This window comes from Rhea americana, unplaced genomic scaffold, assembly GCF_003343005.1.
Source record: "Rhea americana isolate MKP2758 unplaced genomic scaffold, rheAme1 scaffold_443, whole genome shotgun sequence".
Lineage (NCBI taxonomy): Eukaryota > Metazoa > Chordata > Aves > Rheiformes > Rheidae > Rhea > Rhea americana.
This window is the reverse complement of record NW_028186583.1, coordinates 85,726-97,758: the sequence shown is the minus strand read 5'-3', so window position 1 is coordinate 97,758 and position 12,033 is coordinate 85,726. Positions and strand designations below refer to the sequence as shown.

Below are 12,033 nucleotides of genomic sequence, written 5' to 3'. Positions count from 1 at the left end.
AATTTGAAGAAGGGGAGAATTGAGTAGAACAGTTAGGTCAACAGATCCTAAAGCACAGATGAGGCAGGCTTTGCTGCTGTGGTGCATTCAGTTGTGCGACCTGTCTAGGATGTCAGACAGACGGTGATTCTGGATGACCGTACATATGTAGCAGCCTAACTGAGTCAACAACAACCTACATAAGTGTCACAAAAGTATTGACTGCAAGGGTGTTTTTTGGTTTTGTTAGGGTGATTTTTTTCTTTTTTTTTTTAGGGCAGTGGAGTTTGCATGCATGTACATGCATAGCTGTGTTTGAAAACCATCCCTTGTATTCAGGGAGCCAAGTAATATGTCAGTAAAATCATTCTGCATGTTAAAACATCTTGTTTCCACTCAAGCTTCTGATCAGAGACCAGCCCTTGTATTCAGGGAGCCAAGTAGTATGTCAGTAAAATCATTCTGCGTGTTAAAGCGTCTTGTTTCCATTCAAGCTTCGGATCAGAGACTATCTCCAGGGTTGAATTTCTGCTCCAGCTGTAAAGGACTTTAGTTTGCTAAGAATGAAGCTGAAATATATGGAACCCAAAGTTGGCAGGTAGACATATGGCAGCTTTGAAGTTTTTTTTTTTTTTAATTGCTATTACTTTCTATGTACAGTAGGGTGCTGAACAGATGGCACACTAGGAACAGTTCTGTTCTTGTTGAATGGTTATGCAGGATCTTTTTTCTGGTGGTGTTATACATTGGTATATCTGATACCTTGCAGAACTGCTTTGCTTTCCATTGGCAGTTCTACAGCCAAGGAAAGGTATGTTTCATGTTAGTGCCCATGCTACTGTTTTAGTTTCCTGACTGAAGAACGAATTAACAACTCAGTTACAACTCTTAGTAGAGCTAAGACTGACTGTAACTTGATGGTCATTTTCCTTTAAGAAATATTCCTGAAGTATAATATAACTGAGTTTAAAGAAAATGACCTGTTCTTATCTAAAAAAAAATTAGCTGCARCCTAGATCAGAAGTGTTTCTAATGTGAGAAATGAATCGGAAAGCTGTTTTGTCTGTGCTATGTCTTCATCTTTGTGTTTTCTCTAGTTGGCTCCAGCTGAAGGCAGCTCACAGAAAACTAGTGGTAACTGGAGCCGGCCATTAAACCCTGTTTCCCCAGCAGTTGTTTTGTGCATTGCACAAGTTATTTTTACTGAAATACACAAAATAGACTAGTCCTGGGCCATATGGTTAGGACACTTACGAAAAGATACAAGTTTCACTTCCTTTTCCAGTACATAGTTGGATATTGTATGCCAGATGGAGCAACATTAGAAAAGGTTAAGTGCAGCGTGCTGCTTGGCATGGAGCTCTTTATGGAGCTGGGAGCTGTGGGTGCGCATTCCTGTACGCGGGCCTCCTGATCAGTGAGGAGGCAGAGACATCTAGGCAGAATATCCGCGTCTGTTGCGGGGACATGTTTAAATGATGTGTCCAATTCTGTCATTTCAATTCTTGCTAGAGCAGCTTGCTTTAAGCATATCTGAAGTTGTCTGGGAAATGGACCTATTTCCCTAAATACATTTTTAAGTCACCTTGATTTTATATAAAAGTTGCAAAAGCGGTTAAATGCTGCAATTAATAGAAACAAGTTATTCAGAACACTCTTAATGCATGTTTGTAAATAAGTTTTACTTCTTACAAGAAATTAAACCAACTTGAGCCATACCACAAAAAAGAAAGGTGTTTTTTTTTTAGTCACATGAGGAAACAACATGTAACTACGAAGAGAAGGCCTAGTTGACAGAAACAATTTGTTGTTACTTGCTCTATCATGATAATGTATGTAGCTTCCTCTGTAACTGGTTGGTTCATGAACACTCTTGCATGTTTTCCTTCTTCCTGTTCTCAGTCATACATGTGAGAGTGGCAAAGTAAATGCATGTCAGTAGTTGGAAAGCGTGGTTAAAATAAATCCTAGTGGTAGCGTGAAACTTTTTTCTTTTCCTTTTTTTTTTTTTTTTATCCCAATGTCTTCCATTTCTCACCTTACCTGACAGGAGTTTGTTTTTTCCAAGCATGTACTGACTAAAGATATTAGCAAGATAAAACCCTCTGAAAAACATTCCAATCTAAAATCTGACAAATATGTACCGTTCTTATGCAGCAAACAGCCAAACATACATTTCTAGAGAATGGACTTGGCCGGAATCAATAGGGTTTTTTTTCAGTCTTTAGTGGTGCTATTTGAATTCCGGTTCTTGACTTCTGAGGGCATGTTTACTAATACATGGCTCAGCTGTACTCTGAATAGTAAGGTAAAGAAATGAGTTGAATTTAGCATTTTAGGGTAGATCTGCACGTTTTCAGATCGTCACAAACTGAATGGTTTATTACAGTGGAGGAGGGAAGTGAATGGAAATCTTTAAACTTGGATTCCATATTCACTGTTGCTCTTAGTTCTTCATTTCTATGGATTTGTTTTTGTCTGTTTAATACAGATGAAGACATTCTTAACTGAGTGCTAAGATTCTCGTTTTAATTTACTGCAAAATGGATGTTGAAAGGGCAGCTCTGATTTCTTTAGCTGTGAAATTTTTTAAAAAATATTCATACAAGAAAGGACTAAAAGCTTCAGATGTATCAGGTTGATATCTGCTTCATGAAGAAATCCGCTTGAATATAATCTTGTTCTTGAAGCATTTTGAAAAGAGAACGTAAAACTATGAACTGATTCTCAGAAAATTAAACTATGCATTTGATAAGTCAGATGTCTAAAACTGCCAGCTAACAAGTGTGTCTTCACATTGATTACAGTGATTACATAAAACTGAATGTCACTGTTTTTTCTGGTTTTAGGCAAAGTGCTTCATGGATTTCAAAGCTGGAGGTACATTATGTCACATTCTTGGTGCTGCTTACAAATATAAGAATGAACAGGGCTGGTAAGTTTTTACTTTGATGTATATGCTTTTTGCATGAAATTAAACACATGAAATGCCTATGCAAACTACTTAAAGTTTAGTACTTTCTGGAAAATTGGGTAGGCAAGGGAGTTGGAGATGGGAAGAGGAGAGTTTGTTTGTTTGTTTGTTTTTTTSCCTGTTTTGCTTGTGGTAGCTTTTTTTGAGAGACACCACTCACTYCCAAATTTAAAGATAAGGTGTCCAAGTTTGAGGCCTTGAGCCTCCAGGTTGGAAATTAGATTACAAACTTGAGACTTTTTTGCCATTTATTTGCTGTGTGGCTGAACAAATTAACCAGTATTTTAGAATCTCTGCTGTTTGTAAGATGGAAATTTTTGTTCTGTTATCAAGTATGGGAATATAGTGACTACTGGGAAAATACGAAGCACAGCATAGATGCTAGTAAATATTAAGTATTCAGTTGCTTATCGGCCTTCACAAATGAGGAATGTAAATAGTGTGGAAACATTGCCCATGTAGCTACTGATGCTGATATTACAACTGCTCATGTAACATCCCAGTAGTGATGACTTGTGCATTTCTAAGTTATAAGCCTCTTCCTAAGAAGGCAGTAGCATAAATTACTGTATTTGAGAACACTGGGAAAAGTTTGAAGATGAAAAGTCATTAACTAAAAGTAAGCAGTGACTTCTAGTTCAGCTGTTTAAATAGTTCCTGATCTCATGTTGCTGATAACAACATTCCTGGAATTGGATATGTTTCTGTGATCCAGAAGAGCAAATTAAAAGGCAAAAATAAAGCTTCTTTTAGTATGATTGGGTTTTGGGGGTTTTTTGTTTTTGTTTTTTGAGTTATTTATACTCACGTCAGCTAATTGGATGTATGAGGTGGAAGTAATCAAAGAGCTAATATGAGTGATTGCAGTCAGAAGTCTTTTTTCTTATTCTGACACTGCTATCATCTGGGACATGATACCTACCTGTAACATTCTGTTTGGCATATCGTTCATGAGTGGCTTGCTACCTCTTTGCTGTAAAGATAGCGGCGTTCAATGGGACCTACTTCATGATATTTAAATATTCTGTTTTTTTCCAAACAAATTCGAATTTCATCAAAACTTGAGAGCAAAGCTCAGATGTATGTCTGCCTCCTCTCTTCTCACTCTCTTGCTGATTGCTCAAAACTAGTGGGTAGTGTCTTGTGTTTGTGCATGTGGGATGTAGAGGGAAGTAATACACAAATTTAACTCTGAGGTTCAGACTTAGAACTTGGAATGTATCCTTCACTGACTCAAATAATATGTGGTGTTTTGCCTGAAACATGATTTTTTTTTTAATGGTATGCATTGTCACTCTTGCTTAACCTGTTTGTGAATGATCTGTCTTATAGGAGAAGTACGTTTCCTCGTCATAATAGGTATGTCTGAAAAATGCACTTATCCAGTGCACCTGGACATACCTTGTTTATCACTGCAATTCAWATAGTTGTTTGCTTAAAACCTGTTAGAGGACATCAGTTAAACCAAGAACTGGAAGAGTTAGTGCTGTTGTTCTATCCAAATAGGCTGCTACTAAGTGCTGTTTTCTAATACATTGACAAGTTTCTCTTAGATTATGGGATTCAAGAGCTGGCAAAAAYGTGAGGGCATGTATAGCTGTATTTGCATGTATTTGGTGTTCTTATTCAGCCTTGAAACTTTATTATGTCTACTTGAGTAACATACATTTTGAACAGATTATAAAGCTATCAAAGTATGAATACTGGGGAGAGATCACTTGATCTTGGATGTTAAAATTCTATGTATTATAGATTGTAAAATACCTTAATAATGTATTAATATATATAAAATGTCTCTCTGTTGTGCAGTGAGCTGACAGACTTTTTGATGACTTGTCCTACCGCTAGAAGTCAATATAGAATCTTCAACATGCACAACCACTATTTAGAGAGATCATAACTTTTTTTTAAGAAYTGAAAGATAATTCTAATAAATACAGCAGAATATTACCTTGTTTGGGAGGTCATTAGGGTCGGGGGAGGAATCTAACACTGCTTAAAGATAGGGACTGCTAATTGCAGAAATGGCCATTTGYTGGTAGCAAATGATCCCAGTGATGACAACACCAGAGCATATTTATGTAGAACATCTCTTCAGCATTTTCAAAACCAAGTTGCCCGGGGAGCCTCAGAAGAAGGAAAACATGGTCTCAACTGAAGTGCTTTTGTTCTACTTAGTAGTTAGTAATGTTAATGCGATACTACAGTTGTGTGGTAATAGGTTTTATGACTAAAAATCAATCTTGCTTTGATTTACCTTCATTGTATATTTATAAACTGTAAAAATTGATTTGGTATGTTACTGGAACAAGCATRTGTTTAAAAGAAATTATCGTTAAGATACAGGCACAGGAATAAATTCTTGCGGGTTAAGTTGAGGTGTTAACCTAAAGCACATCAGTCACTCCACGTAATTACATGCGTGTTCTTTCACTGTGTCGAATGTAAAGAGTGCTTTTTACTTTATATGCTGAAATTCTTTCTGCCTGTATTGCCACTCTTGAACACTGACTCAATGTCCCAGTTAAGAACATTAGTGAAGTATTTTGGCAGCTTTTTTTCAAAACTTCTGAGGTATGGAAGTGCACAAGACAGTGTCTTCTAAGAGCCAGCAACTTGATTATCTAAACAGATCTTGCTGTGGAAAAGGCAGAGTCATTACAGTTCAGGACCATTTCCATTCTGGAGGTACCTACAGTGCTGTTTACCCTCTCTAGTGATCATGAAACAGATACCTGAATTTAGCACTGATGCCAGTCATTTACCATTTCTGTCATAATCTTTCAGGTTCTTAAGGGATGTTACTCAAATTCTTAATCTGAGTTGATTCATCCATCACTTTTTCATGTTTGGCTTTCAGATGGATGTGGCAGGATGTTTTCTGGAGAGCTTTTGTCGTTCTCCATCCCCAGTAGAAAATCTGAAATGTTTTTTTTTTCCCCCAGTCATTCATGATAGACACTTAGACTTGTGTTGTTAGTTGGAAATTTTTTGTTACTCTYATCAGTGAAGAACTCATTAAAGTACCCAAGTCCAGCAAAGACAACTATAAAATGTGTATGTGGATAATTAGCTACATATATCCTGTGTGTGAATTGGCTTGTTCTTAAATATATATATATATGTGTAGTTTAGAAAACCACAGGGGAAAATGCATTGCTGTGTTCTTCCTGGATTAGAATCTGGGACTGATGAATAGCTGTGACTAGTAAYGAGAGAAACATGAGCGCTTGCTCATGTGTGATTTCCTCTGGTTGTTGAAATCCATCTTGGGCATCTGAGTGTTTTCATTTAATTATCCTGTGTGACTGTTCTGAAGTGCACAGCCCTGCTACAGGGTTTTGTTGGAGAATTTCAACCTTCATTTTGCTAATTATCAACAAATGCAACCAATTTGTCTTGTATTGTGATATTTTTGCTTATGAGGGCTGTCAAGTGGAGTAAAAATATACTTGAGATTGTAYTTTAAGTATTATAATGAATGTTTGTATGTAGCTACCACAATCAACTGTTTTTTATGTGAAACATGAAAGCTTCTTTACTATTGAATGTTGGAAAGTTGAATTCTTTAATATTTTTAAATCATTTTCCTCAACAGGCGGAGGTTTGACCTGCAGAATCCATCCCGAATGGATCGAAATGTGGAGATGTTCATGAACATTGAGAAAACACTAGTGCAGGCAAGAAACTTGTATCCAAAAACGTGGTTTCTCTCTCTCTTATGCCCTCCCCGCACATGCTCGGGGGAAATGATTTACTAGGTAGGATAATGCATTCCCAGTGTCTCAGTCTTACTTTGGCAGCACTACCTTCAGTGTTGAGTAACTGGTTCTGGATGTACCCATTCRGTTATTGACTTTCTAGAGACTTCCAGCTTTGTAGTGGATTTGACTGTTTTTTTCTGCTTGGAAGACATTCTAGACTTTCACTTGTTTTATCTGAACTATGGAATTATTACCAGAAGATAACAGGTAGCAGCTGAATGGAGTCTAAATTCAAGTTAAAATGTGGGATTTTTTTTCTTACCTGTGTGTGTGAAAACCAATATTTTCCTCTGACTCTAAAACCAAGGTTGTTCAACATGAAACTTTCTGGTGCTTGTCCAAAGTGGAAATAGGAAGAAGGACAATGAAAGCAATAATACTTTTTTAATWAAAAAAAAAATTGGTATGTGATCAAGCACATGTTAAGCCCCAAAATAAAATGAATGGATACCTGTCACTATTCAAGCAAGAATCTGTACATCAGTACAGTGGGACAATGCTGATTTGGACTTAGATTCCATTTCATGGGAAATCTCCTAGAACATGTCCAAAATACTTTGATTTCAAAGACATGATTTTTGTTAAAGAAGTTGTGAAAGCAAAAACGTAAGAACAGCTCTACTAGGTCAAGTTCCTTTCACTATTTATGATGTTTCTGGCAGCACTAATAGCAAATTTGTAGAGGCCATAAGGAACCACAGCATAAGACAATGTAATGGGGAGATGTGCAAGCAAAATGCTGTTGTCTTAGGGGTTTCTGGAGCCAGAAATAGTGTGCCATATCACAAGTTGGTATGTATAGTTCATTTTGAGCTTTTTCAAGCCTTGGTGGTGAATATAGTGGGTTTTTTTTTTTTGATGAAGTCACAGGTGTTGTACTGGTTTCTTACTTAACTTCCTATTCTTTGCTCTAGAACAATTGTCTGAGTAGACCAACCATCTACCTCATTCCAGATATAGAATTGAAGTTGGCTAATAAATTGAAGGACATTGTCAAACGTCACCAGGTAACTGTTGTATACAAATATTTGGTTAGTTGCCTTCAGAGTAAGATAAAGTGGATTTGTTTGCCTTCAGCATATTGATTGCACTTGGATTGTCTGACAACACAAGACAGCAGGAACAAATCACTTAAGAGCGGAAGTTCACCATTTCCAAAATGCCCTTTTTAGTTATCTTCACACGGAGATTGAAGCATAACTCTGTTCTGAAAGTAGATTTAAAATTGCTATTGAACTGTAAAGTAGTAATCAGAATGAGTTTTGTACTGTCTCAGTGAGTTGGTTTTAGGCCCTAGCTGATTTAATGCTGCAGAAGAATGCATGCTTATTTAAAACAAAGCTTAATCTGTCCAAATCTCGGACCAAAGAAGGTAGTGTGTAATACAGCTATTCCAGATATGTGGGAACAAGCTGYGTAAAGTAATTTTGTTCTTAAAATAATCACTAATTTTTTTACTTTGCTTTTTTTGTTCCTTATGTTGAACAGAAATCTCTTGCTTATTAGATGATGAGAATATTTATGGGAGAATCAACATCTTGCTATTATAATTTAATCTACCAGTGTTTTTAAGGGCTTATTTATTACTGAATAATATGAAGGACTGACCTGCTGGAGGGCAGCTCCAGTTACACCTGGAGTACTGGTTCCAGTTTTGGGCTCCCCAGTACGAGAGAGACATGGAGTGAGTCTGGTGAAGGGCTACTAAGATGATGAAGGGACTGGAGCATCTCTCATATGAGGAAAGGTTGAGAGAGCTGGAACTGTTGAGAGAAGACTGATTGGGGGAGTGGATTTTATCAGTGCAGGAGGATATAAAGGGGAYGGGGCCAGACTCTTCTCGGTGGTGCCTAGTGACAGRACAAAAGTCAGTGAGCACAAACTGAAATACAAGAAGCTCCTTCTGAACATAAGAAAAAACCTTTTTTCCTCTGTGGGTGAGTAAGCACTGGCACAAATTACCCAGAGAGATTGTGGAGCCTCTGTTCTTGGAAATACTGAAAAGCCATCTGGACAGGGTCCTGAGCAATGTGCTCTGTATGACCCTCGTGGAGCAGGGGGGTTGGACTGGATAATCTCTAAAGGTCCCTTCCTCAAATGTTTATGATGGCTTGAACAGGCTTAATAGCTTCCCCCTCTTAAAAATGTAAATGCTCCTTTTACTTGTTTTGATGGGTAAAACCAAGTCAACTGGCTTGGAATGAGAGCTGTGAAGTGATTACATGTTATAAGCTGTGTAAGAGCAAAAGCACAGAGAAAATTAAAGAAAACAGTGATGCAAGGAAAATGACAGCTATCTTGAAAAACCTGTAAACACTCAAAGCCTTTTTGTTTTCATGTTAACATTAATAGGTTGTAAAGTCTTTTACAGAAAATATACTAGATACTTTCTGTTTTCTTAAAGCTCTTCTAAGTAATGTTAATGATACCTTTTATATGTTTTTCACTGATCTGTGAATCTGTTGGTTCTCAGACAGATACCATCTGGTGACTTTTTTGTCACAGAATGTTATTTTCATCAAAGTGCAATGCAGCACTTGTCCTACAGCTGGCCATACAATGCTCATTTATTCCCCTTTATAAATCATGGAAACTACTTATCAAGTTACTGAGCAAGATAGTCTTGTAGCCTTTTCTGTTATAATAATTCACTGCTATAGCCAAAGCAAACAGTTTCTTTTCTAGGTTAGATGTTTTCTGTATTATGATTATGAACCATAAAAAATTACACAACTATAAAATTGAATAATCAAGTGTAGCTGATAATCTTATCAGATTAAGGATACTTACTATTGCTTAAATTATGGTTATTGATTCAGTTTTTCCTTCATAAATCTAGGAATTTTTTCTATAGCCAAAGCATGGTGTATCCATGAATGTTTTAAGAGACTTTAAAGACAAAACTACCTGTCTTAAAAGAGATATGAAGAATTGAAAATAAAAATCGTCCTTAACTCTGTTTTTTGTTTTGTTTTTTTCTCTCTTTATCCTACCTCTGAATTCTCATCGTATACTTGCATTGATACCTATGCTAGCTCATTGTCTTAAATTTTTTACCCATTGTAATCTCTTCTTTATCCTACCAATGCCTAGTAACTGGAACATGCTTCTCTAGTGTTTCCAAGTCCTAGTGGTCCTGACTGCAATCTATGCAGAGGAGTAGAATATCTCTAACCCCAATACTGTGTCTAGTGTCATCTTTGGACATACTTAAAAGTAAAAAAGGCCTGCAAGATGTTTGTTATTTCTGTACTCTCCACTGTTGAAGATGCTATTACTGTTTCTGCTTTTCTTTATTAATATTGAGAATTTCTTCTGAGAAGAGCCAGAACAATAATTTAGAAACGGGAGAGTGAGTAATAAGTGAGGTTAGCATTTATATATATTTGCATCAAGGAAAGTATTTTGATAGAGAACTCTTCTATCTTGTAATGCCTTTAGCTTCCGCTCACATTCAGTTTAGCAGAGGTAGGAAATCAGCCTTATATTTTGCTTAAATGTATATTAAAAAAGCTCTCTGGAAGATGTATCTGTACCATTGTCTTCAGTTGAGAGTATCTAGGAAGACTTCATCCACAACTGTAGTTACAGGGTTTTTATTTTTAATCTGATAGTAAAGCAGATCAATAAATTTCAGCTATTTATAAAGATCAGATTAGTAGATCTGCAGAGGTGTCTTTGGTTCATAGAAAATGAAGAGAGAATTTCCATTATTGTTCCTTTAACAGTTCATAGGCTCTTCATTCATGCTGGGGCTCTTTTCCTGCATTTTGAATGTTTTTAAATCTTTCTCACTCTCCAACTTTATTTTTCCCTGTTCCTCAAAGAGCATCTCCTTTAATCTCCCCTTGTGCACTTCTGTAAGCTCATGTTGGTGTAAGAACTTTTGGCTTTCAATTGTCAAGAGTTTTCTTCAGATATTTCTAGCCTAATGTGTTGCTTTTCCCTGCCCCTCATTTTTCTTTTTTATTAACTTCCCTTCTTTGATGCTGGTGTCTTCTAAATAAGTTGTTCATAGAATGTTGTTYGATGAAATTCTTCTGTTCTTGAAAAAGACTCTGGGAATATCACTCTCCATCGTCTTTGAAAAGTCATGGAGAACTGGAGAGGTGCCTGAGGACTGGAAGAAAGCCAGTGTCACTCCAGTCTTCARGAAGGTCAAGAAGGAGGACCCAGGCAACTATAGGCTGGTCAGCCTCACCTCCATCCCTGGAAAGGGGATGGAACAGCTCCTTCTGCATGTCATCTCCAGACATATGGAGGAAAAGAAGGTGGTCAGGAGTAGTCAGCGTGGATTCACCAAGAGGGAAATCCTGCTCAACCAATCTGATAGCCTTCTGTGATGGAATGACTGGCTGGGTAGATGAGGGGAGAGCAGTGGACGTTGTGTACCTTGACTTCAGCAAGGCCTTTGACACTGTCTCCCCTTAACATCCTCCTAGAGAAGCTCAGGAAGTGTGGGTTAGACGAGTGGACAGTGAGGTGGATTGCGACCTGTCTGAAAGGCAGAGCTCAGAGGGTCGTCATCAGTGGCATGGAGTCCAGGTGGAGGCCTGTGGCTAGTGGTGTCCCCCAGGGCTCAGGACTGGTTCCCATCCTGTTCAACTTCTTCATCAATGACCTGGATGAGGGGACAGAGTGCCTCCTCAGCAAGTTTGCTGATGATCCCAAGCTGGGARGAGTGGCTGACACACCTGAGGGCTGTGCTGCCATTCAGAGGGAYCTGGACAGGCTGGAGAGCTGGGCRGAGAGGAACCTCCTGAGGTTCAGCAAGGGCAAGTGCAGGGTCCTGCACCTAGGGAGAAATAACCCCAGACACCAGTACAAGCTGGGGTCTGATCTTGTGGAGAGCAGCTCTGCAGAGAAAGACCTGGGAGTGCTGGTGTACGACAGGTTGASCATGAGCCAGCAATGTGKCCTTGTAGCCAGGAAGGCCAATGGTCTCCTGGGGTGCATTGGGCAGAGTGTTGCCGTCAGGTGGAGGGAGGTGATCCTGCCCCTCTGCTCAGCCCTGGGGAGGCCTCATCTCGAGTCCTGTGTCCAGTTCTGGGCTCCCCAGTGCAAGAGAGACATGGAGCTACTGGAGAGAGTCCAGCGTAGGGCTACAAAGCTGATCAGAGGGCTGGAGCATCTGCCCTGTGAGGAACGGCTGTGAGAGCTGGGCCTGTTCAGCCTGGGGAAGAGCAGACTGAGGGGGGATCTKATCAATGTGTACAAGTACCTGAAGGGAGGGTGTCAAGGGGATGGGGACAAACTTTTCAGCTGTCTCGTGACAAGACAAGAGACAATGGGCAGAAATTGAAGCACAGGAAGTTC

The 12,033-nt window shown here is 38.5% G+C and overlaps 1 protein-coding gene across 1 annotated transcript in view; it reads left to right on the top strand.

Moving 5' to 3' along the window:
• The window catches only part of SMARCC1 (SWI/SNF related BAF chromatin remodeling complex subunit C1), a gene marked incomplete at its 5' end in the record, with an annotated part of 101,025 nt that overhangs the window by 10,232 nt on the left and 78,760 nt on the right, over positions 1 to 12,033 (top strand). Inside the window, 4 exons of the mRNA XM_085315922.1 lie at positions 2,829 to 2,914; positions 4,286 to 4,312; positions 6,552 to 6,633; positions 7,632 to 7,724. Coding sequence (XP_085172048.1) covers positions 2,829 to 2,914; positions 4,286 to 4,312; positions 6,552 to 6,633; positions 7,632 to 7,724 — 288 coding nt within the window. The remainder of the gene's footprint in view (positions 1 to 2,828; positions 2,915 to 4,285; positions 4,313 to 6,551; positions 6,634 to 7,631; positions 7,725 to 12,033) is intronic.